This window comes from Electrophorus electricus, chromosome 19 (genome assembly GCF_013358815.1).
Source record: "Electrophorus electricus isolate fEleEle1 chromosome 19, fEleEle1.pri, whole genome shotgun sequence".
In the NCBI taxonomy this organism is placed as follows: domain Eukaryota; kingdom Metazoa; phylum Chordata; class Actinopteri; order Gymnotiformes; family Gymnotidae; genus Electrophorus; species Electrophorus electricus.
The window spans coordinates 11,703,365-11,730,789 of NC_049553.1; the positions used below are offsets into that span (position 1 = coordinate 11,703,365).

The 27,425-nt window shown below is 37.5% G+C and overlaps 1 protein-coding gene across 3 annotated transcripts; it reads left to right on the top strand.

The window, feature by feature from the left end:
• The first annotated feature begins 2,657 nt into the window (after window positions 1-2,657).
• Window positions 2,658-20,078, top strand: LOC113567610 (Fc receptor-like protein 3). Of its 3 annotated transcripts, none has more exons than XM_035536672.1 (12): window positions 2,668-2,755; window positions 6,134-6,196; window positions 8,163-8,198; window positions 8,668-8,943; window positions 10,546-10,845; window positions 10,983-11,276; window positions 11,418-11,696; window positions 16,379-16,651; window positions 16,747-17,028; window positions 17,319-17,597; window positions 17,960-18,082; window positions 19,289-20,078. In XM_035536672.1, the coding sequence occupies exons 2-12, from the start codon at window positions 6,169-6,171 to the stop codon at window positions 19,345-19,347; spliced, it is 2,229 nt and encodes a 742-aa protein (XP_035392565.1). In that variant the 5' UTR covers window positions 2,668-2,755; window positions 6,134-6,168; the 3' UTR covers window positions 19,348-20,078. The 3 variants fall into 3 exon arrangements, with proteins under 3 accessions (XP_035392566.1, XP_035392565.1, XP_035392567.1); XM_035536674.1 differs by having other exon boundaries at window positions 11,457-11,696; XM_035536673.1 differs by lacking the exon at window positions 6,134-6,196 and having other exon boundaries at window positions 2,658-2,755.
• Window positions 20,079-27,425: the final 7,347 nt, after the last annotated feature.

The following is a 27,425-nucleotide window of genomic DNA, read 5'->3' on the forward strand; positions in this document are numbered from 1 at the left end:
AATTATTGTTTACATTTGTAGAAATAATTAATAATTTGATCCTCTTGTATGAAAAAAGCTTAATTAATCATTGAATGTCATTTTATGAATTCATGCTTCAGATTTTACTATTCTGTCTTGGATGTTAACCCTATACATAACACAACAGCAGATTGGAGACAGTATTGCTTAAATCAGTTGAAATCTTTATATTGTCTTTGACAGGTTCAAAACATTGTAAGAGTCCTACACTCAGAAATGGTTTTCTAGTCCCTCAGCAGGAAATCTACGAACACGATTCTAGTGTTTACTATGGCTGTAACATCAGCCTAAAACCTACAGCTAAGTCCTGGTGGGGGATGATCCGATGTGATAATGGCAAATGGTCACAGACCCCTCAGTGTATCGGTAAGGACTTTTTCCCAGCAGATGAGGGCCTCAGTATAATAAATATATAATTATTAATTTGTTCTTGCTGTTTACATGCTAATATCATCACCCTGACACAGACATTGCTTATAATGAACTCAAGTTTATGGAATTGTAAAATTCATGTTATCCAATTTATAGGTATACCATGGTCATTTGAAAACATGAAAATATAACCTGGAAGTGACACACCATCATTTTTGAAGTTGAACGGATTGAATGTTTTTGTAAATTAGAAATGTAGCACCTGAAATGCATCAATGCCTTTCTGTTTTCTGTCCTAGATGCAATTGACTGTGTTGCACCAGAAGTTCCACATGCTAAACCATTGCACCAGTTAAAAGTATGGTATCCTAACAACAGCAGGGTTGTCTATGCATGTAACAAAGGTTATAGGTTTGTGGGAACTGCGTCAGCAAAGTGTATAAATGGGCAATGGAGAAGGCCAGAGTGTAAATGTAAGTGTCCATTATCAAAACAAAACAAACAAAATATATATACATTATAGTGTTTCATTTTCAAATTATTCTGCCAGTGTATCTGAATACCATTGTGTTGTCATTAAGGAAAAACCTTTTTGCAGGACAATGGGGTGGATGTGATGCTCCTACCCATGTTGCAAATGCAATTATCACACAGCCATACCAGGTTGTTTATGAATACAATGAAAGAGTTGACTACCTGTGTAAACATGGATATAAGCTGATTGTCTTTGTTCGATGTGTTTGACTACACACTTGGTTACTGCATACACACACTGTGGCATAGTAACAGTCAGTACATTCAAATGTCATTCCATTATTCACTGTGCATCATAGGAAACGGAGTAATAAGAAATCAGTATAAGACCTACGGTACTGGGGCCTTAAGATGATTGTTAATGAGCAGGGTAGAGGATGACCAATACAATTGATTTTATCTTAAAAAAAATCTTGTATAAGCACAACGTTGCATTACCCTTCAGGCCTTCTGTGCTCTTGTTATCACAGCTTGCATAATAAATATTAAAAACTAAAACTAAGTACACTCAAAACTGTTCAAAACTAAAATTATTCTACAGAAAACAAAAACAAAGATAAAAATATGCACTCTTAAAATGAACAATAACTAAACAGAAGTAAACAAACAATAAAATACTAAATAAAACTTAAAATAATGAAAATTTTAAAACTATAATAACACTGGTGACAATAGGTCAGTGCTTAGAATACTGCAAGCCCTGGCTAGAATGGAAAAGACACACAAGTGCTGAGTGATTCAATGAAGAGGTGAGTCTTCAGTCTTCGCTCAAAGACAGCCAGTGCATATCTTTTCTCTGTGTCAAGGGATGATGGTTCCTGTTGAGCAGTACAAGAGGCTCTAAGGCGGAGTTTGATTAATGCTGTTAGGTATGTGCGAGCTGGTGCAGTTATGACTTTCTAGGCTTGCCAAAGGACTCAGGACTTATTGTATCTTTGTACAGGTTGTTGGAGGAAGGCCAACCAGTGTGAACTGTTTCCTTTTTTTAACACAGGATGTTTACCTTTGGGCTAGCTAGGGCGGGTTAGCCACAACTTAAGGCAGGCAAAGGCAGTTTGAACTAATAGACAGAGTTACACGATGCTGTAGATAGTTCTATCACCAAAAGATTGTGCTCCAATATACACAGTTATAGCAGGTCACAACAAAACTGAACCCAAACCGAGTCCTGTAACCACTAAAAACTCTCTCCACTCAAGTCAACCTAGAGTTGCGCTAGACTGTAGTGCAGTGACTCATTAGAAATTGTCTTTATTATCTTTTTTATTATAAAGCGAACTTTAGTGTGAGCAGGTTGTGTTATTTTAAAAAGGTAGTTTAGGATCTGGATGTATAGAAGTATTTGTGGGTGTAAATTATAGCCTAACCCTATATATGACAGAATGTGTGCATTTTGCGCTACCTGCCCTACCAGGTAAGCTGCTTCTGCAAACGTTTAAATGGAGTCTGTACATTAAGCAGTTTTAGCTGACTTTATTATAGAAAGGTTTTAGGAGAATTATGTGAAGGAAAAAAATGTATAAGAATAAGTAGTATGAGGGATAATAGCAGTGCTCACGATGCAAACACTGTAATTGCTATTAATCTGGACAAATGTACAACTTGTATTAATGGTCTCAAATATGCTGGATAAAAAAGTTAATTGATACTATGCTCTGTACATGTACCTTTAAACTGAAATGCTAAGTCTGGACCTCTGAGTTTGTTTTCCTCTTGCTTACTGTTCACTTCCTGCATGTGGGTCAGACCCATTGTCTTGGCTTTTTCTATGTTTCCCAACTTGCTTTGTGTCTCTTAGGTCTGATGCTGGCGTATAAAGGAGTCCAAGGTGAGTGTAATTTATTAAAGTCCCTTTTCATGTTATGTTACTGTTGTTTAATTTTTACTGTATATTGTATGTTTATGTCAGCTTGGGAGACTGGTGCTAGAGGAGCATCAAAAGACATTTTTTAAATAAATGGTGGAGATATTGAACGCTTTATGTACTGCTAATATGTCTATGCCATAATCACAATAAGATAATCCTTCATTATTCAATAGAATATGAGCATGTGGAGCATATTCACAGTACAGAGTATATTTTTTATTTCAAAATCAATTATGCATAAAGCAAACCACAGCCATGGAATTTTTTTCATTATTTGATTCGATTATTCAGACTTGTCTATGGGTCATGCAGGGACAATATTAAATTGTATGGCCCTGCTTGAGCCCACGTATGTGTGTTTTGTTTCTGAAACTGAACTCAAAGCCCAGTACAGTAAATGGAAACAACAAACACATTGGACAGAAAAATATCACACAGACAGTTTCCATATATAGTGTGTGAGCAGTGCAGAAGTATGTAGATGTGCAGCCCCAAATAAATTAAGTGTACAAATTATATGAGAAATAATAATATGCAACACAACACAATATGTGACAGCTACATCATCAAAAGAAGCAGTATAATAATAACATTGTACTGGCAGTATATTAAGTTAATAACATGGACAGTCTAGAAGCTGCTTTGAGCCTGGCTAAATATTTGCATGTTCTTGCCGATGGCTCGGGGGTGGGTGGGGATGTGGGAGGGAGCCTTCTGTAACACAGGCCTCTGTGTTATTTGTTTGTGCTGTGTTTGTACCAATTTGTTCCATAAAAAAAAACAATTGTTTAGGCTGTATTATTTATTGTTCATTTTTTTGAGATACTACATTGTTATATTTCAGTACATCTATTGGTAGGACAGGCATCACAATACAGTAAACACTGGAAATCTAACCAAATAAGTGTCTTTTTTGCGCTATGTTTGCATTGATTTGAGCTGGACCAAAAGTCCTCCCTATATGATTTTTTTAAATATATATATTACACATTACACTTACAATGATGTAACTCCTAGACACTGACTAACACTGACGTAAAAATGTTATAATATCTCAAATTTTGTGCCAACAATAATTTTTTGTCTCAACTTCACGGAGATGGATAAGAGGGGTCATTCATTATTTTTAACCCCATTTCAAGCAGTTCAAAAGTTAAATGCAAGAAATCCTTTAATTATGTGAACATTCAAAGTTCTAAACATTCCCCAAGTAGTGTACACACAGTTGCTTTTTTAACCTACATGGGCTTCCGTTATTGTTTGTCTGAACACTTTTTATTGATTGAATTTCTTTTATGTTAATACTTTTGTTTGTATTTTTAAATACTTTGACAGTTATTTACTTCTTTTTTATTTTCATTTGTTTGATAACAATATTATTGTTTTGTGTTAATTCCTTTTTCTGTGATTATACACTGCTTGGCCAAAAAAAAGGTCACACACTAGCCCGCCTTTAGCTTTGATTACGGCATGCATTTGCTGTGGCATCATTTCCACAAGCTTCTGCAGTGTCACAACATTCATTTCTGTCCAGAGCTGCATTAATTTTCCCCCAAGATCTTGTATTGATGATCAGAGATTTGGACCAATGCACAAAGATTCTCAATGGGGTTCAGGTCTGGACTCTGTGGTGGCCAGTCCATGTGTAAAAGTGATGTCTCGTGTTCCCTAAACCACTCTTTTACAATTAGAGCCCAATGAATCCTGGCATTGTCATCTTGGAATATGCCCGGGCCATCAGGGAAGAAAAAATCCTTTGATGGAATAACCTGGTCATTCAGTATATTCAGGTAGTCAGCTGACCTCATTCTTTGAGCACATAACGTTGCTGAACCTAGACCTGACCAACTGCAGCAACCCCAGATCATAGGACTGCCCCCATAGGCTTGTACAGTAGGCACTAGGCATGTTGGGTGCATCACTTCAGCCACCTCTGTTCTTACCCTGATGCACCCATTACTCTGGAGCAGGATAAATCTGGACTCATCAGACCACATGACCTTCTTCCATTGTTCAAGAGTCCAATCTTTATGCTCCCTAGCAAATTGAAGCCATTTTTGCCGGTTAGCCTCACTGACAAGTGGTTTTCTTAAGGCTACACAGCTGTTTAGTCCTAATCCCTTGAGTTCCCTTCACATTGTGCGGGTGGAAATGCTCTTATTTTCACTATTAAACATATCCCTGAGTTCTACTGTTTTTCTACGATTTGATCTCACCACACATTTAAGTGACCAACGATCACGACCATTCAAGATTTTTTTACGACCATATTCCTTCCTCGAAGATGATGTTTCCCCACTGTCCTTCCACTTTTTAATAACGCGTTGGACAGTTCTTAACCTGATTTTAGTAGTTTCAGAAATCTCCTTAGATGTTTTCTCTGCTTGATGCATGTCAATAATTTGACACTTATGATACAGATTAACATCTTTCCCACAACCACAGGATGTGTCTTTCAACATGGTTGTTTAACAAATGAGAAGCTACTCACTGCATCAGTTAGGGGTAAATAACTTATTGCCATCTGAAACATAATCTCCCATGCAGTAATTATCCAATAGGAGGCTCTTAACTATTTGCTTAGTTAAATTCAGGTGGTGACCTTTTTTTTTTGGCAAGACAGTGTAGTTTGCTAGCATTCCACTGATGTGGAGGTCTCTGGTCCTGTCTATGTAATGTGTAATTCTGGTTTGTTGGGGCATATACATTGAGTGAGACTGCAACTATTTGTGGGCACAAGTGGATTTGAATCGTGTCATATATTACACATAGTAACTAGTGTTTTGTATTACATTTTATTTGAATTTTATATGATTTTGTGATTCTCTAACTATATGTTAATTTATTTTGTTAATAATTATTTTGTCTGTTTGTGTGAATTAGCATCTCTGCATTTTGTTGTTGTTATTGTTGTTGTTTTGTGCATAGATTGAAAAACTTGTGATTGGGGGAACCCCCTTAATTACAGATCCACTCTCCAGCTAAATTCATTCCTTGGTGTATGTCAGAGAGCAATAGCAATATATATGTAGTGGCTACTGGCTGCTTTTATAGTTCAGTGCATAATTAATGCCAGTTCTGTGATTGCCAGCATTGTCTCAAAGTATTTTTATTGGTCTTAATATGAGCTTATAACTGAGTTAGTAAAAAGGTATTGTTAATTTGAAATATATTAATTACACAATATTGCAATGTTAATCCTTCTCCAGTGGATTAAACAGAATCCATCTAATTTGATTGATCTCAGAATTGTTGAAACTTGGATTACAACTTTACCCCCAACCTTTCCCCTTCCCAATTTCTGTCTCTCAAATGTGTGATGTGACTGGACGAAAATAGGAAAGTCTTTAGCACTGAATCATTAGTGGGACAGTATGGAACTTGGGCCTTTCTCTGAGCTCTGTGAGTAAATGTTCTCTTTACATTTTCATTAGAATTATGTTTGCCTGTATAATTAGACTTGGGACTGATGCACAAAAAAACTATTGAAAATTAAAAGAAACACTTGTAAAGCACTTTATTGCCTTTCAAAACAGCACTTGTGTGTCTCTGTATCCTAATTGTGGCCTGAGACATGCCAAAAATAAGGTGAGAGTTGTCAAAATCCACCATTTTAAAAAACTGCCATAACATTTTTTATTTTTTATTTTTTGGAAAAACTGTTTGACAATTTAGTTTCAGATCAATCTTCACTCATCCATTAAATGGCATCAAAAGCTGAGATACAAAAAGTTGACAAATAACTGAATTGATTGTTAATGTTTATATATTTGATTTTCAAGAATGTTTTTCATCTGGATTTAAATAGATCTACAGAGTCTGCATTGCTTCATTCACTGGAACACCCTTCCAAAATTAAGAAGTTACATATAGAAAGTTTGGTTCTGTAGGTGTAGACATAGGTACCAGTCATGTAATTTGATGTGTAACATCTAGATACTACTGTCTACATTTATCTAACCTCAAATATCTAAACTCTCAAATATTTTGGACCACCAGAACATCTTCTGTGCTTAAATTCAAGGTATCATTTTATGCACATTGTTCAGACACTAGAAATGGCTGTCATAGGTTGGAGGACATAACTAATTATTATTATAGAGAACAAGCAACTATGTTAGCCAATTAGCATGAGCTAAATGGGACAAATTCAGTAACATCAAAGACATCTTTTCTTTCCCTGTCTTTTTTTGGTTCCTATCAATTTAGTAATTACATTGTTCACACAGCACAGTAATGCCAACCTGAAACTACTGGTCCAATTGGTCTCCAAGCAGCCAGCCTTTTCAAAATTTGACTTTTTTAAGTAATTTGATATGTTAGTTTTGTAGAGCTGTACTGCTGTGCAATATGAAAATTATTACCACCATTAATAAGTAGGATTGAGGAAACAAGGAAAATGTTTAGTTGATTTTGCAGTGTGGGAGGATAGGCAGAGTGGTGAACCAAGCAATGTTTATTAAGTGTAATCCAAATATTGAAGCAGTCCATAGTAAAAGCATCAGAAATTACAGAAGCAAAACTGGATAACATAAAGGCCATAACCAGAATAAACCACAACACAGAACAGGGAACAAAACAATAACAGACAAAATAAGGGAGAAAGACATGGGGTATAAATACATATGATGCTTAGAGACACAGGTGGGCACAAAGGGCAGAGGAATAGGAAAAACAGACAAGTCAGGGACAAAAATGAAACACAAATGAAAACAAAACCACATGGCATTAGAAACACAACAACCAAGCAGGGAGACCATGAGACATCCATCCATGATCTTGTCATTCTAGAAGAGAGTAACCATAACTAGACCACTATGCTGATTAAAGTCATAATAATTTGTTTAGGAATACATTTCTCTTCATTATGTCTGACTCATTTAGAGATGCTGAGAGTCATGGTTACATTCAGGGCATGCAAACAAATGACTGAGCCTAGATCAGCCAAGTTTTTTAGAGAACTCTGTATGCATTAGGCTAATAGAGGATAACTACCACATCTAGATTTGGGTATTTCTTGAGTAGCAGTTTTCTCAGTTATTCCTGTAAGGACTTCATGTTTTCAAACAAATGAAATTTGTAATTATACAATGAGCAACAGTAAAATATATTTTTTAAATCTAAAAAAATATATTCTAATCAAATTGTTTTGAATGAAGATTTCTCACAGCACCAACATCTCACAGGTGACCACTGCTGGAAATCTAGTCAGTGTTTGTAAATAGTGGTAAGAATAGACACACACTGACTTAATTAAATTCTCCTACTACAACTACATTACACTTTCAGACATTTCTGTTCATTCTGCGTGGAATTCCAAACAATATTGCATATTAATGCATCATGTCCCATGTTTCTCTACTTTTAGTGCTGATTGTACTTATCCATTGTGGAGAAACTCAAGGTAATTTATATACATTTTATTTTCTGAATTGGTTTATAATCAGAAAAATATTCAGGTTTTATATGAGACCACTGCATTTGCACAACAGTGTAAACCACATGTTGAATGTAAAATTTTTCATTTAGAGATAAGTGATTTGAGGAAAGTGAGTATGACTTATCATCTTAATAAAAATTAAACAGTCATGCCAGTCTGTGAGTCTTGTCTATAGAAAGTGGTGCAGTTACATCTCCATTTGGCATGACCATCCATTTTCCATTAAGGTTACACTGAACGTTTTGATAAAAATAGAATCTATAGTGTACATCTGAAGCTTGTCTCAATTGGATACTATAGTACCCAAACAACTTAATGCTGATCTTGTTAATGATGCAAATTATTGGTGTGAGTAGAGTATGGAAGTGCATTATGTTTAAGAAATATCATCCATGGTCTTTTGCTAGGAGGATATTGTGTCATCTTTCCACAGAGATACCAAAAGTTGTGGCCTCCATAAATCCTAATGAACCGGTGTTTATGGGAGAGAATGTTACTCTTACATGTGGCATAGGAAAAGGAGAAGGTGTCTATAATTTGCAGTATCACTGGAAGAAAGAGGGTTCAGTCACTCCTGTCAGCAATGAAATGGAGTACAGCATCAGTTCTGTTGAACAGTTTCATGCTGGCAATTACATCTGTGAAGTTAAAGACTCAAAAGGCTCCACCGATTCTCTGGCCAGTAATGCAGTGTCACTGACTGTATTTGGTGAGTATGATTATCTTTTCAGTGTTCAGTTTTACAAATTAGAGACCAAGCCTTGTGACGAATTTTTCGAATGTTGAGGTAAGGTGTGAAAAACTGGTTCAGAGTTCCATGGGATGCTATAAGCACGCAGAGATAAGCAGAGCCTTGTGTACTGAAAATGAGAAGTGGCAGGAAGAACATAAACACAGAGATCCTGAAATAATCAAAGACCACCTGAGTTAAAGATGTCGCTTGACGTATGAACATTGCCCAAGGATGGAAAACAAAGGGTTTAATTTGATGCTTGATTAAAAAAATGTAATTCCCAAATAAGTGAGAAGAACTCAAAAGGTTAGAGTGACTTGAAAGAACATCAAGGAGCATTAAAATAGATGTGAACTAGTTTATCTTTTACCCTGAGAACAACCAAAATGTATTAGTATTGATGAAGTGTGTGGTAATCAGTAATTGGGATCAACGAGTTAATGTATAATGCCATCACATATAGTGAATTAAGATCATGAGAGCTCTTTATATGACTGCGAGAAATCAATGGGGTTTGCCTTACAGCCTGGGCTTGTGGCTCTTTAAAAGCACTGTGCAATCTTGTTCTTTTAGTCATTACCCAGATTTCAAGACCACACGTAAAGGTGGAGACAAAGATCCACTAGTAAATTGAGAGCTTCACTTTATAGCTCAGCTATAAAGTTCAACCTCCGGTTACTCTGCCAGAAGCCCTCCTGTCCTTGGCTATGCTTTACTATCTTGTCTATGAATAACACAAACAGGAGTGAAAAAAAGGTGAACCCTTGGATAATTCCCAACCTCTCTGCACAAAAAGCTTTACCTAATGGCGAGAATGCAGAGACTGTATTCACTCTGAGAATACAAGCAACGAATGGCCCTCATTACCAGATCTCCTACACCATACTCCTGGAACACCTCTAGGGAACATGTCTGGGGATATGTTATATTTCTCCAGATCCATAAAACACATGTATACTGCACTGGCAAACTCCCATGCTGCTTGTTTTGCTTTACTTCCTGTTTAGCCTTCCCTTGTTTCTAGTCTCCACCCCTTAGTAGGTACACCTCTTCCTCGTTTCTCTCTCATCAGATCCCTGTGTTTCCTCTCCCCTGGCCATTCCCTTTATCCTCCAGTATGTCTTGTTCTTGCTCATGCAAGAACATGTTCTCTTGTGTATAGTTCTCGTGCATGTTCTCTTGTGTATAGTTTATTTCCTTTGTTAGTTAGTTCCTTATCAAGTTCCCCTGATTAATATGTTTATACTTTGCCTGTGTTCTATTTTGTTTTGTAAAAACCTGTTCTTAGTTTAGCTTGTTTATCTGTTTTTGAGTTGCTGTCACATTTACATCTCAGACTCTTGAGTATCTGTCATCTCTCGTTAAAAGTCATGCACCTCAGCAACTTCACTTTGCCTCACTCCTTCTTATGTTACAGAGAGGAGCTTTTTTTACAGCAGTGGAAAGTATTTTGTATAATGAGGTGTTTTGTATAATAAGCTGTTTTATATTGCTTGTTTAGATGAAAATACAAAGATTCCTAGGATGTTATACTTAATGTCTGACTGTTAATCTCTTCTTTCCCCTTTGTTCTCACAGCTACTCCTGAAGCTACAGTAACTGTGTGGCCAGGAAGTCCTGTGTTCACTGGCGAGTCAGTAACTCTGAAGTGTGAGGTTGCAGGTTATAATGGGTGGAAATATGAGTGGTACAAGTTTAAAACAATCACTTCCTCATGGACTTCAGTGACTCCATCTGAGAATTATACTGTGAAAGGATACAGTCTTAGTATCAGGGAAGATGCTGTAGTAGACAGGGAAGCGTACCGGTGTAGAGGAGTGCGATATCACAGACCAAGCACAACACAGTACAGCACCTCTGCTACCATCATTACAAAGGGTGAACTCAAAGTCATGAACTTTATTCACTTAAATACTCCAATAAATTAATATTTGTTATAATGTATTTTTTTATTGACAATGTTAGACATTATTCTAGCTGTATAAGTCAATGTAGTCTCCTTTGTAATTCCACAGCTTTACCCAGAGTTACAATAAGTGTGGATCCACAGAGTCCTGTGTTCACAGGAGAATCAGTCACTCTGAAATGTGAGGTTAAAGACTATGATGGCTGGACATATCAGTGGTATAAACGAAATAACCTGAATCAATGGATTGTATTGCTTCAGTCAGTGCATTACACTGTAAACAGAGATACTATCACCATAAGCAGAGATGCTGTGGTTAATGGAGAACAATACAGGTGTCAAGGAAAGCGACATGACAGACCAAGCGCATCACAGTACAATAATGTTACCCTCACTGTAAAAGGTGAGCATATAAGTGTCATATATATACTCTGTAAAATGAGTGATAATACAAAAAACATTAGTGATATTATAACATTAGTGACTAGGTAACCAGGTAATTCTGCGACTTTATGGCCTGAACCATTTGCTTCAACTCCATCAGCAGTGAAAACTAAACCTGAACTCACATCCAACCTTCAAGGAGCTGCACTCACAGGAAACCCAGTGACTCTGTACTGTAAATTGAAGCAGTCTGCTGGATGGAGGTTTTACTGGTCCAAACATACACAGAACCCTGAGAATGAGACCAGCACTGCAACAAGCTCCTACACCATCAGCTCAATGACGCCCTCTGATGAAGTTAAGTACAGATGTAGAGCCGGCAGAGGAAATCCAGTCTACTACACACACTACAGTGATGTGCTCTTGGTCAAAGTAACGGGTGAGTATGACTGTTTAAGTTAATTGATTAACTGTTAATTGTTAATTGATCAATATTTATTGCACCTTTCACAAATCCAAGCACCCTTAACAATACGTAATATTTTTTTAAAATAGCGATATAGGAAGAGAGATTAAGATGGGTAAAGAGAAGAAAAGATAAGCAAGGATTTGAAACAAGATTGTGTCAAGCAGTTAGAGAGAGACTGAGGCAGAAAGATCCAAAGTCTGGATGCGCTGGCACTGAAAGATCTCCCACCTATGGTTGAGTGTCAAGCTTGGGGAACAGTAAGAGGTCCAGAGTTGGAAGATTTAAGTGTGCATGAGGGACGATATGGGAGCATAAGTTCGGAAGGATAGGTTGGAACCAGATCGTGCAGAGCTTCAAAGGTTAGAAGAATAATTTTGTCCTTTTTATGTGAAATGATGGGAAGTCAGTGCAATTACTGGAGAACGTGTAATATGTGCAGTGTGTTTGGTAGATGTAAGAACTCTAGCTGCTGAGTTCTGGATGCGCTAGAGATGCTTGATCAGTTTGAGAGGAAGGACATAGAAAAGAGAGTTAGAATAATCAATATGGGAGAAAATGAAGGCATTACTCAACATTCTAGAGTCACTATCACTGAGCATAGGGTGCAAGCGTGCAATATAACACAGATGGTAAAATGCAGTTTCAGTGCTTAACAACGTGATTCAAAGGTGAGTGAGGAATCAAAAAGACACCCGAGGTTTTTAATAATTTGGGCTGGCTTGATAGCAACACCTTCATTATCAGCAGAGAAATTCGAGACATGGGAAAGTAGTGATTTGGGTTCAACTAGAAAAACTTCTGTGTTATCGGCATTGACTTTTAGGTAGTTATTATGCAGCCAGAGAATTAAATCTTCTGCAATACATGAACTCAGAGCTTGGGCAGAAGCAGTGGGAGAAGCAGTGCTGATGTAGATCGGAATATCATCAACAGAACAGTGAAATTTAAAAGCATGATTATGAATAATCTGGCCAAGTGAGGAAGTGTATATGATGAAGAGGAGAAATATATATGATGAAGAGGTTGAGATCCAAGAGCAGATTCCTGGAGTAGTCCTTGTCAACAGAGGCCATAGATGATTTTTGAGAGCCTAGTGTGATGGATTGTTGTTTATTGGCAAGATATGACCATAACCTTTTTAATTGCTAGGTCAGTAATGCCAACAGATGACAGTTTAGAAATGAGTAGATCATGATTAACAGTAGCAAAAGCTGCTGTTAGATCTAAGAGAACCAGAATGTTGAGAAACCCAGCATCTGTTGACAGCAACAAATCACTGACAACTTTTAGAAGGGCAAGCTCAGTGCTATGCAGGGTGAAAAATACAGATTGAAAGGGCTTGTAGCTGTGCAGATAAAACTTTTTCTATTACTTCAGCTAGGAATGGTAGTTTGGGAGTTTGGTTTGTAATTGGCCAGTGAGGACAAATATAACCCAGGTTTCTTTAGTATGGGACTGACCACAGCTGTTTTAAGAGGGGACAGTACCTAATGAGAAACACAGGTTAGTCAGATGTGCAATAGGAGCAGAAATGACAGAAGATTTGAGAATAGCAGTTAGAGCTGAATCAAGTTAAGAAAGACACAAAAATGATTTAGAAATAATCTCAAAGACAGTGGAATGATTGACAGAGGTACAGAGAGACAGTTATCAAATATCAGAGACATGGGCTTGTGAAAGAGAGGAGGGAGTTACCAAAGGGAAGTACATATAAAGCTTATCAGTTTTATCCTGAAAGTAAGCCAGACAGATTTTACATGGGCAGAAGTGTTAGAGTTGTGTGGTGAGGGAGGTTGAAGAAGTTTTATTTATGGTATTCAAGAAAATTGTAGGCCTATGACAGCCAGTATTTATAAGGTCAGAATAGAAAAGACAGTAGGTGGTGTTTAGAGCATCCTTATATTTGGAAACATGCTCAGTGAAGAGTAAGAAGTGAACAGTTAGACCAGTAAGACTTTTGATTTTAAAATAGTTTATCCAGACATAAGAAATATTATGTGGATATCTTGACTCTCTTAAGCCTGCTATTCAAAATATTACAGGCTTTCCAGAGTCATTCTTATTTCTGTTTTTCCATGAGTTAGAAAATAAAAATTCTAGATAACCATTCTGTTTATTTTAGAAGTCATTGCTACCATGGAAAGAACGAATGTTCTTGTTCCATCAGGGCCCTTTACATTTATGTGATGTTTTAAAAGGTGAATGCAAGCACCTTCAACACTTGCTGCTAAAAAGACAGAGAATACTTTCTTAAGAACTAAACAAAAATCATTGGCTTGGAAGATCTACAAAGGGGAAGACAGATCCATTATTGTCTTGCTAAATAAATGTATCAAAGACCTTTTACTCATCAGTAAAAATACTGACAAACTTTTTATGAACATTTAAAATTTCTATCATAACCTAATAGATGACAGTCTCTAAAGAATTTGTAAAAGCAACTCTCCCTATACATGTGATTTTGATGTAGGTGAGGAGTGACAAAGAGGTAGGATACAGATGTGAGTCTCCAGTGTGAACAAGAATTTATTATGAAAAAATGAAAAAAACAAGGAATGAAACAACAATGAGTGGTATGCAAACACTCATGAAGCACAGCAGACAATAATCAACACTTAAGATGTTAGACACACTGATTGGGGAAAGAACTAGGGACAGGTGAAGCAAGGAACAGGCTAACAAGAGGGTGAGGCAACATGTGGGGGAAAGGTACACACATGCACATGGTGACATGTCAACAGAGAAATGAAACAAAAACACAAAGCAATGTGGCATTCTTCACAACATGAAGGAGAAGGGGGGTAGGGGACTGTTACAAAAAGTATACAATACCTTCTCCTTGGCCATTGTTGGCTGTTATATACAATGGATTATGCATTAATAATGGTTAGGGTACACAACTAGTAATAAGAAGGGTGCCAGTTCAAGCCCCTCAACCACCAGTTTGCCCCTGTTGGGCCCCTGAGCAAGACCCTTAACCCTCAATAGCTCAAGTTGTAATCAATCTTAATTCTAAGTATTTTTGGGAAAAAGCGTCAGCTTCTATATTAAAAGCGGACACAGGTCTTTTCAGTTTAGGTAAGTTAAACCCTGGGGGAAAATGACAAAATCAGTGCTGATTGTGCACTGTGTGCAGTGTAGAACTGGGTTCAGTGCTGCAGTGACAGTGAGACAGGACACAAAAGCAGCTGCGAGTCTGTTAAATCCATAAATCCATCATTGGAGACCTCTGGAGCTGTAACAGTATCTAAGATACACATAGGAAGAGGGACAAACAGCAACACAAGGGGGAAAAATGCAGACTAACAAGTGACTAGACAAAGAATGTTAGCGGCAAAGTAAACAAAACACAAGACTGAGTGGAGACAAAATCAACAATAAAACAATAAACAAAGAACACAAAGGCTATGTGCTGCAGGTACCACAGAGGGGGTCGGGGGGTGGACTCAGATAGTCTCAGTTTAACGAAGGTTAAACCAGTTACTGCAGGGTTTAAAAACACACAAAACACATCCATCACTAGGCATGCAGGCAGACCCACACACACAGGCATGCATATGTGCAAACCAAGACAATTGTTATGGTAGCCAAATTTTACCTAACCACCAAGTATATTTTGGACTGTCAGAGGAAACCAGAGACTCTGGAGAAAACTCCGACAGACACACAGAGAACATGGAAACTCCACCCAGATAGGGACCCTAGTGCTGAGTGGCAAACGTGCTTACTGCCAAGCCACTATTAAATAAATTGCATGCCTCTTACAGTTTGCCTTTTGAGTCAATAATAGGTATAACCTGAACAAATGCCATCTTTATATTAGAATGACAATTTATTGAGTGCAACTTGAGCAAATGAGGGTTAAGGGGCTTGCTTAGGAGCCCAACACTGACAGCAGTGGGGCTTGAACCAACAACCTTCCAATTATAAGCCAAGTACTTTAACTGTTGAGCTAAAAATTCTGAACAAGCCTAATCAGCACTGCAACAATTAATGCTTCCTCAGGTTTATAGTACCATGTGTTTTATTAAGCAATATTGCATTTAGTTAAAAGAAGCCATGAATCCCTTTAAAGTGGATAGGTATCAAACTATATAGAGCCTATGGAATATTAAAAATATTTGAGGTGAAGATGTGCTTCAGTTAAAATAATTGTCTTAAATCTCAGTAAAATCACATTTTTGCAGGTTTAAGATACACCTTGGTTAAACACATATACAGTGAAAATCTAGTGGGAGATGTGAGATTTTTAAGTGACAACATTTGTGATTAGCTTAAATTGAAAATGTGCAGTTTCCAAGAATGCAGCCTCCAAGGATGCAGCAGTGGTATTAGGAAGTCAGGTGACACACAGATTTAAACTCAGGTTAAACTGTAAATCACAACTAAGATAATGAAAGTGCAGTTACCTCCATATGTTGTAGTTGTGCCCAATATTTGTAATTATTATTATTATTATTATTATTATTGAATATTACACACAATATTGAAGAGAGTGTGAAGACATTGATATAGATAGAACTTCATTTCAATGTAATGTTATTCACTTGAATGTTTATTACATTTTGCTACGGGTAGACCAAAATGTATACAAACATAATGTGTGGGTTTTTTTGTTTTGTTTTGTTTTTTTGTTTTCGTAACATTTTCAGAGCGACCAAAACCTGTGGTGAACATAAAGCCTGATAAACTTATATTCGAAAGAGAGACTGTCACTCTCATATGCAACATACAGGGAGGAGGAGACACCAGCTGGACCTACAGCTGGTATAAGGATGGTTATAAATTCAACTTATGCAGCAGATCACAGCAGTGCAAAATCAGGTCCATTACAGAGGCTAACAGTGGCAAATACACCTGCATAGGACAAAGAAGTGACTCTCAGAGCACAGAGACCAGTGATGCTCTTACACTTATTTTGTCAAGTGAGTCTGGGTATTTGTTCCTGTGTTGTCATGGCAACTCCCCATTAATATCATGCAACAAGTTTGAAACTCTGTATGAACTCTATATGAGCTAGGTGCTGCCCAGGCGGTACTGAGCGTGTTTCCACAGAGCTGGCTGACTGAAGGAGACACAGTGACTCTCACCTGTGAGGTTAGAGGCTCCTCTACAGGCTGGACATTCAGCTGGTACAGTGATAATCAAAAGCTCCTCTCAAACAGCAGCAGAGGAGCTGGAGGCTCCTACACTGTCAGTTCTGCTGCTATTAATCACACTGGAGTTTATATGTGTAGAGCAGAGAGAGGAGAACCAGCTTATCAGACACAGTACAGCAACCAACAGCCACTATGGATCACTGGTGAGGAAGTACAGAAATACATATTCTGTTTAGAAGGACCAAGCTGATGAAGGACCTCTGTTTGAACCATTCTATTTATCTGGAAACTTTGTCTATTTCATTACCATTTTATTACCTCTACATCTTTTACATGTGTCTATATATTACCAGGGAGTAACAAGAGTTTACTGTAGTATGCAAGATTTCCAGATAAACAGGACATTTCAGATAAAGCTCCTTCATTCACTGTACAAATAAACTAAAAATAATGTAATTTATAATATAAACAGGTGTTCTCTCTACTTTTTCAGGTATATCTCCCCGAGTCTCTCTGATCATCAGTCCTAGCATAACTCAGCACTTCAGTGGTGACTCTCTCTTACTGAGGTGTGAGGACCACAGTGGATCTACTGGATGGAGAGTGAGACGTTACACAGACATTGGGAGGGTGTCAGATTGTTCATCAGGCTGGGGATCAGTTACAGGATCTACATGCACCATCAGTTCTCTCTTCACAGCTCACACTGGAGTGTACTGGTGTCAGTCTGAATCTGGAGGGAGCAGTAATCCTGTCAACATCACAGTGCAGGGTGAGGCTCTTTAAATATTTTTACTGAATCCAAAATGGTAAACCAAAGATATAATTGTTAAAATCTCAATTTTGTGCACTTGCAATAATAAGCAGCGAAGTCTAATATTGTATCATAAAGAGACCCTTTGGTAAAATATATTTTGATATTCTGAATTTGCTAAAAAAAAAAAAAATTTTTAAAGTACACTGTTCACATGAAAATATTCTCATCTAAACAGAAACACAGTAAGACTCTGAATCCAACTGAGACACTCTCTTTTTAATGTTTTTAATATCTAATATGTTTTAATATTTCCTCCCTCCATAGGCAAATCATTGTTTGATAATGCTAAATCAGTCTCTCTCTCTCCCTTCCATTAGTGTCTGGAGAATCTGATTCACAAGCTCCACCGTCCATGCTCAGACTGCTCAGTATTCTACTGCCAGCATCTCTGTTCCTGATTGTGTTAATTGTTCTAGGTGTCAGATGCTACAGTGCTCGAAGTAAGAACCCTCATTTAGTTGCATGCAGTTCACCAAATGCATGCAGTTCACCGAATGCAAACAACCATTAAAAAAACAAGAAATATTGTTACTTTTCCAATCATATACATCATCTAATTGCTGTTGGAGGCCTACAGTAGCCCAAGCTCCATCTGTCACTATTTGTTTTTCCAGCCAATGCTTAAACATATCAAAAATGCTGTTCCTGTGCACACCCACAATGAAACACACCTTTTTTACAACACTTGAACCTAATGGAAACTGGTTTTATTCAAATGAAATTAGGTTTATTTAGAGCAGAAATTTCAATCATCAGCCCTAATAGAGCACTGCACAGTGGTTTGGCATTTGTCATGATTATATATCAGTTAATACCAATCTCCTGAAGGGCTGTAATGGGTGACTCTGTATGCTAAATGATCAGTGAATTCTGAAATGCTTGTGGTCCTGCTATTCTGGGCCTGAGTTTGACACTCCTGGCTTACACTAATGACTGGCAGTGTTTCTAATAAAGTGCCTGTCTCACGCAGCACAGTAATATTGCCAAATGCAAAGTACAGAAACAATAACAGGAAAAAAGATGCATTATTGTAATGGACCACACTGAAAAACAGGATACATGTAGCAAGGCAGTGCTTCCTGATTAGGACAAAGCAGAGATACAAAGACAAATCAAACATACACCAGAGAGTAATAGAAATACAGAAAACAGGGCAGTGTTCAAAAATAAATCCAAGGAGTACAAAAATGGGTCAAAACACAAAAGCAGTGGACAAAGTAAACAAGTAAATAAAAGGAAATGTTTAGTAACTTGACTCAAAATGGCTTATATTGCAGTCTTAGCCCTTTCAGGCATGGGGCATTGTAGGAACCACACAATTCTTTCCCCATTTTACAGTTTTCCTTTAAGTTTAGAGAAGGAACCATTACCCTTTTTGAAAATGCTAAGTGTTGTACAAAAACGTAGCATATAATATGTTATAGAATGTAAATTTACAAAATTAATATTTTAAATAAAAATGCATGCATTTTATAAAGCAAAATATGGTGGTTTCTCATGGCATTCACTGTGCTTATAGTTGTACTATAGGATCACATTGCAAAAATATGGTAATTACACAGAGTAACCATGCAGAGAAGGGTGTGGCATTGACTTTGTTAGGAGAAGACATGCATTGGAAATAGTCATTATTTTCTCTTTTACAGCCAAACCTGATGTGCATACCAGAAGCTATACACTGAGAGAAGCTGAAACTTTGGCTTGAGAAGATTATTTTTGTTCTAGTTCAGTGTTTAATGTCAAGTTTTGTTGTTTTTTTTCCCATTATATTATACTCCAATGTGTTTTAAAGCCCCACATTAGAATTGCACTCATAAAAACCTTCCTTTGTTAAATGTTTGCGTTCTCTCAGGAAGAAGAGTTTAATGGGCTTTAAAAGCTTTAATAAGCCTTTTTAGTTTTGAATAATATTCTTGCTCAATTCTTCCTCTATTTAGCTTAGGTATAGCATATGTGTCTATATTTTGTATTTGAACTTTACATGGTTGTTTCCTTTTCCATATTTGCTACTGTTCAAGCTTGATTATTGTTCTTTACTTCAGTGCTAAACACTATAATATGAAATCAACAGAAAAGATGCATTGGCTTTTTTTCTACATTTATCTTATCAGTTAGATTATGTTATCGATATTCCTTGCTTAATGGTGTACTTAATATTTTACTTTAAAGCTTGGTTTTTAAAATTTGTTTTATTTTATTTGTGAATTAATATCTATGATCTCCCTGGTCTCATTTTTACCCTTTACACTCAGTTTGAGTGTATTATAATTTATTTCTCTGCTTTTATGTCAGTCAGTTTAAGAAGAACAATGCATATCTGTAAGAGAAGTGCTATATAAATTAAACTGATTTTATTTAGTAGAAAAATATCTGAAATGTAATTGTCTTGGCTTCTATTCAAAGAAAGAACATTTTAATAAAAACAATACATTTGTACTTTCCTCTATATTCAATTCTTTCAAATTGACTCAGTTAACTTAAATGCACTGACTCTCAGTTAATGTCACAGAATGCTCGCCTCTCGCCAGTCACGTGGTTTGGCCCGCTATGTGCAGTGAGAAGATCTTCGTTTGTGGCCACACCTGCACACACCTGCACCTCAGTTTGTCTATGTGTATTTAAACCCACGTCAGTTTGTTCAGTGTCATTGGTCATTAGTGATGTAGCGTGTTGATGTTAAATGTTAGCGTTGTCATTGTATGCTTGTTCCACTCATCGTTGTTACATGTATTCGTGTTTATTGTTTTTGTTCCATGTTAACGGTTTCGTGGTCATGTTCATTTCTTGTGTTATATGTGAGTGCCACTGTCTTCATGTAAAAATAAATGTTCGTCCACTTCGCTGGAGCCTGTGCGTCCTGCCACTCACCCTTCAGCACTCAGGCCACAACCGTTACAGTTAAATTGGCAGAAGAAACAAAATTGAGTTCTGTATTCACTGATAAATCAAACACTCTGAAGTGTGATTGTAATTGTAGATATCAGTAATTGTAGATATCAGGGGTATAAAAGCAGGATTAGGGCTAATTTCATGTAATGGGTGGCTCGCTACATAAGAAGGCTGGTACCAGAGACCATGGGGAGGCCAATATCTGGTAGCTAATCTCTGCGCATTAGCCTGATCTGCCTCAGGTGGCCCCACCCTCTATAACAGTTTCCCAAAGGCCACTCAGTGTGAAGGCTTGGTGTGTGTGATGATACCAATTACTAGCAAGTCTAAGGTACACAAGTATGATATTCTCTGCTCATCTCACCTGTTCTTTCTTTGCATTTGTCTCAAGTTGTTTCTTCTGGGGAAGCTTCTCTCTTATTGTTTGCCTTTGTCTCTGTTATTTGTCCTGTGTTATATATAGAGTGGTGATTACACATTTCTGGGTCCCTGACTTGGGTGGACCCTGGTTCAGTTCCTGGTAAGTCTGGTGGAACTTTGCTCCATTTCTCTTTTTAGTTAAAAGTGGCAGGTGGTCACCCTTATGTCTCCTCCCCACACATTCTTCTTAAGTTTTATTCTTAAGCACCCCTCACTGGCTCTTAGTCCACCACTTTTTCAATTCAAACCCCCTCTCCACTGCCTAGTTTCCTTTTCAGATTTGCTTATTCCAGTTTGGTCCAGATATAGACCATCTTGATTGGTAGGGGGGAGCCAGTAACGAGATAGCAGTTGTATCCAAGTACCAAATAAACTGGAGTGCATCAGAACTAGAGTCATCAATAAAGGAGCACAGCATCATTATCAGCCAGGGGCATAACATAGTGATGGAATTGAAGCACATCAAAGAAGACTTCTTTAAGTTGTATATAGCTGTATATAAAGTTTAATGTAAAGGATACAATCCTCAAATAGTTTTGCCAGTCCAGAGTGTCATGTAGACAACTGGCCATTTTCAGTTTACTAACACCGCAGTCAGTCCTCAGCACCGTGCTCCATGTAAAGGACAGAGAGTACAGACAACAGCACTCAATCCCAACATGCCTCTCCATGGTGACACAGAAGGACAGAGGAGGCTGAATAGATCAAGTTTATTTCATACCTCCTGTTACCAAATGTATGGGTTTAACCCCATGAACACAACATGCAATGATCATGTCTAATATGAACATGTTAAGCATAGCACTTGTATATTTAGACAGGTCACACTCTGACATGACACTGGGGGTGTCAGTAAGACATTTCTTGCCTCACATCCAGAACCAGCCAACAGTTCACTCTGTACTTCCTCTTTCAAACTTTCTTGTTATGTCTGCCTGTATATCTGCATTCTGTGTTGCAGGTTTTTTCTCTTCCTCTCTGGTGTCCCCATGCTGATCCACACCAGGTTTTCCAGTGAGCATAGGAACAAAACAAAAGGAAGAGGAAGAGACAAAGGATTTGGCTTGAGAGCTCATTGGAGAAGAGTTTGGTGGTGTTGATTTTTAACTTGTTGCTACATTTTGTTGTTAGTGTTTGCTAGACTTTGTGTATGACTTTGGATTTGCCCCTTGATTTATGGTTTGTTTTGCCCCTTTGGCTGATTGCTGGATAATATGTGTTTCTTGTATCTTGTATGTATATTGTCCTGTATATTGTTTCATACTGGGGGTAGGGAGTGGCTGCCATTTTGTTTCGGTGTAGGTTTATCTTTGTTCTAACAGTGTAATCAGTGTAGTCATTGTAAGTTTCTTTTTGTTAGCTTAGTCAGTCCTCATTTTGTTTCCAGCATGGTTTTGTTTGTTGTGTTGGCCTTGATCACTCCCGACGTGATTGCACTAGTTTATTGACTTTAAACACCAAACACTAGATATTTGCTGTCAACTTTGTCTGGTTATTCATCCCATTACTCCTTTCTACTGTTGTACTACTCAAAACCCCATGTTATGGCCTCACAGCCTAGACAGGGTCGTAACACTCCTCACCACTATATTTGGACATGGGCTATACCCAGCCCAACTGATACCTCAGTTCATATGGGCTTTGTCACATCAATGGCAAGCACAGCATTAATCTCATTATATTTATTAACTGAGCTGCCCCTGTATAGCCAATCACTTCCTAACCCATAAAATCCATATTGGCTTCCCCAATGCCTGAGTTCATACACAGCGCCACTGGCATGATTAATGTTTACTTAATGCTACCAGTTCCCCAACTAGCCTGTGCTCTGACTAGACCTTTCAGCTACTTCCGATAATGCCATCACATCTACACTTGGCTTCCAGCATCTAAACCCAAATTCCAGATGTGGCAGACTTGGCTACAAATCCCATATTGCCTATCTCTACAGGCCTTATATTTGCCTGCCACCCACATTCTCTCACCTCAGCCACCTTGATCAACTACATCCTCAATCAGAATTGTAAACTCTATAAAATAAACTATAGGTTTACTGCTTTCACATAGTTAAAGAAATACACTGTTCGCTCTGTTGTATAACTAGGAACTTAACCTACCCACTGTCCAAGTTTTTGTGGGGTTGGAAGGGCAGTAAGTTTCTCCAAGCAAAAATTTAATGTGACTCATATCCATTGCCCCCAGCTCTCGCCAGATGATGCTACACTTATCTCAATTTTCCCGGCAAAGATACTGGCCTTGCAATGCTGCTGATGTGCACTGTACTTGCTTGTCCTGTTTATGAATAAAACTAGTAATCATTCGCCTACTCTCTGGGGATGTGGCCTTATTAAATGTTTTGACGAATCAGCTGATCCAAACCCTGCTCTTCCACTTTGCACTTTTCTGACTACATCCCTATGCTGTAATGCGCTCTTGTCTATCTCCACTCACAGATTCCACTTTTCCTGCTTTTGTGACTGGCACAACCACTTTTATCACTGTGCCCTTAGACCCTGACAAAATAATCTCATGATTTACCTTAGTACATTTAAATTCCCCAACTACACTTGCCAGTGGTTGCTCCAGCACCTCTCTCCCATACCTTTCCACACTACTTAACCAGCATAGCACTTCCTTATAGCCTTGTTCATAATCTTCTCCAGCCTCTCTATTTTGGCGTTCACAATCTCATAAACCATCACTGGCTATCTAGTATGAGCCAGTAAGTCAAACTGGAGGCACAACAATTTCAATTGACTTGCTAGAAACAGTTTCTAATTAAAGTCTTAAATGTTTTCTCTAGTATAGAAGGTATCAGTTCTCCTTCCATCAAAATATTTTCCTTTCAAAACTGACTTGTTATGTTTAACCTTCACTTTCCCCTCCTAAGATTATCATTTAGCTTCTCTAGCAACTGCTTGGAACTATATAAGAAAGTGATGTAAGCATTTTTAGAATATGGTACCACATTCTTGAAGTATAACTGCAGTGGTAGCTCACCTGTTAAGGTCCTTGGCTTGTATTCAAAAGGTTTCCAGTTCAATCCTTACTGTTAGATCCCTGAACAAGGCCCTTAACCCTGTCATAATTGTAAGATGCTTTGGAAAAATGTGAGAGTATTGTTTTCTATGTCTTCTTTTTTTTTAAAGGAAAATCTGGTGTTGCTTGCTGACTCCTTTAAATTGTCTTCTCCAGTCTGAACCAGGCAAGAGAATCTCAGTACTGCTTCTGAACTGAATGAGTATGTGGAGACATTTTCTAGAGACTCTGCCACTGTAAGACCATTAGAATGTACAGCTGAGTTATATAGTCCAAACATAGGAATGCAAACTGTTACAGCCCTTATTCAATGGGTATATTGATGTGGCTGTTATTTATTTAAATTGTTTGGGGAATATTTTTTAATTGACTATTTAATTAGTTTGTGAGACGTTTAATGTCATTTGCTTAAATCAAGTGTTTTAATTGCTTGTTTGAACTGTGGAAGCATCGACTGTCTATGGGTAGAAACCATTATTCCGGCAACAGAACAAACAGATGTAATAGCATACAAGATGGATTTTTTTAACACTCTGCTGAAGGTGAAGAAGGTAATGTTAATTAATTATTTGTTCATCATGTATTGTTTGTATTGCATATGATTGCTCACAACGAACACCATTTATCTAGTGTAAGTTTGGCTGTATTGCTCATGCTGATGTGTATGCTGACTCACATATAAGGCTTTTTTTGTAGCCTTTCAACTTTCACTAAACTCCTAACTAGTCATTATGTATTAAGACCCAGAGATATATGTTCACTGAAATGAGTACAAGGGAAAGACCAATAGACTGGATAGTGGAGAGGAAAGATGCAGACAGTGGAGAAGACAGGCAGACAAAGGGCAACCTAAAGCAAATCTTCATTTAGAAAATCAAAATAGTTTGCCAATAGAAAACTGAACCATTGCTTTCACTTAGTTGGTATCACCTGCATGTTATTTTCAGCATCGTGTAACACTGGTAATGATGTGTGAGTCCCATTCCAGTAACCACTGATGACCACTAATTAGACTGTGAATAGATGTTTCACTGCCTCTTCACCTTCTGACTTCTTTATTTTCTGTTTCTCGTTTATCTTTTGTTGCTACTTTGTTTCATTTCTCTCTTTTTAGCTTTGTCTGAGTTTTATGTCTTCTGCTCCATTTCCACTGAGCTGCAACAGGCTCTCAGTATGTTGTGTGCCTGCAAATTTGAGAAAGGGGAGGAGCAGTTCTGCTCTTTCATTCAGTTTCCCACTGAAGTCAAAACTAAAACAGCTACACATGCACATTCACACCATGTGTAGCTTCTGTGGCATCTCCTGTATTTGTGCAGCACTACCTCAACCCACGTACATGAGCAAATAGGCAAAGAATGGACTTTTCAATGACTGTAGATAACCATGTAGCTAATGCAGCATCATATTTCACTATCACATGTACACGATTCTGTTTTTACTTACCACAACCCCACTTGCAGCCAACACCAGAAACGCACGCATGCAGACGAAAGTTAAACATGTATCTGACTCCAAATAAGTAATTTGGGATCAAAATGACCTAATGTATAGCACAGTGTAAATTATGAAAATATGCATAACCAACTTTATCAACTTCTTTATAGCTAAATCAGCCTGGTATGTCAGGTTTACCTTTTAAAATGGACAAATTTAGGATTTAACCTAGTAATCATGTGCAGCAGATATTTAGATGCTTTACATGGAGATTGTGTTAGGAATTTATAAAACTAAAGCTGGTTCTTAGAATATTGTTTAATGTGATAGTATTTAGCATTATATTATGATTCTCTCTCTCATTATATATATATATATATATATATATATATATATATATATATATATATATATATACATATATATATATATATATATATATATATATTAGGGGTGGAACTTTAACGCGTTAATTTCGATTAATTAATTACAGGGAAAATAACGAAATAAAAAAATTAACGCGTTTTAATCACACTTTTGCACCAGTGCACGAGTTCCAGGCATACAGATTATATTGACGCACAATGTGATGAGCATGATGGAGATGACGGAAGAGGCTACGCTGGTGGATGGGAAATTTAAGTACAAGAAACTTCCAGATGGAAATACAAACAAAAATGTTGTTATTTGCACTTTGTGCAGGAAGGAGTTTGCTTATCACAGGACCACTTCCACCCTTCGTTACCACCTCAACGAAAAACATGTTGAGGCCAGCGCGCAGGTCAGTAATGTTAACTTAGCTGCTAAATGTGATAGTATTCCTAGTACGAGCAAACAGTGTCGCCAGCCAACACTCGACCACATGTCGGGGTTCACATTCAAAAACAAAATGTCAAAGTCCACGTCAGACAAATTGACCAATTCACTGGCGAGATGGATTGCTGTGGACTGTAGACCGCTCTCTGTGGTCGAAGATAAAGGGTTACAGGAGACGCTGCAAATTGCGTCAGCTGATGCAAGTTACGAACTGCCGTCCAGAAAGACAATGTCGAAAAAGATCCAGCAGCTGTATGATGAGGAAAGGGAAGTAAAACAGGTTATTGTGAAGAGCGCCACAAATGTGCCTCTGACTGGGGATCACTGGACCTCTGTTAGCAACAAGAATTGTTGTGATTAAAATGTGATTAATTTCGATTAATTAATTACAAAAATTCTAATTAAATTTTTTTATCAAGTTCCACCCCTAATATATATATATATATATATATATATATATATATATATATATATATATGTGTGTGTGTGTGTGTGTGTGTGTGTGTGTATGTGTGTGTGTGTGTGTGTATGTATGTATGTATCATGTCTAACTTTGTGCAGTCCTCTTTCAAAAATTAGGCTCATTTTGTTCACATAATTATTTTTATAATTCATACTGAAGAATTAGACAAATGCATTAGCACAATGAAGCTTTACTAATGTACCAGCTTACATCAAGCAATCCAAAACAGAGTCAAATTGGCAGTATAGAATGGGAAAGGATACAAATTGTAATCAACCAGTAAGAGGTCAAGATACTAACTGGCATAATCGGTTAATCGGATACAGCTCAGTAACTCAGTGCAAACTTTAGAGACTTAGTAAAACTGGTGAAGATGAGACAGGGCATATAATAGCTCCATTTTTGTAGTGAGTGGCAGCATGAAAATTTCTACAGATGTGTAGGACACAGAAGCAGTTCTTACAGCCATAATGATGCCTTCAACAGACACCTAAAAATCCTCCAGTTATACACTTGTATTTCTCCAGTTGTGAAATTGTATTTCTGCAGTTGTGCAATTGTATTTCAGAGAAATTTCTCTGAACAATCAAAGTATTTCTCTGAACAATCAAAGTTAAACATAATGGAATAAAAGGATAGAACCCTGCAATAGTTTTGGTAGTCCAGATTGTCACCAAGATACTGGTCAGTGTCAGTTTACCAACATGCTGGTCCTTACCTGA

Excerpts from the sequence above, each read along its gene's own strand:
- LOC113567610 (XM_035536672.1), top strand. The coding sequence starts at position 6,169 with ATGGAACTTGGGCCTTTCTCTGAGCTCT. Across the intron at positions 6,197-8,162 it reads TGGGCCTTTCTCTGAGCTCT|TGCTGATTGTACTTATCCAT; the intron begins GTGAGTAAATGT and ends CTCTACTTTTAG. Across the intron at positions 11,277-11,417 it reads TGTTACCCTCACTGTAAAAG|CAGTGAAAACTAAACCTGAA; the intron begins GTGAGCATATAA and ends CAACTCCATCAG.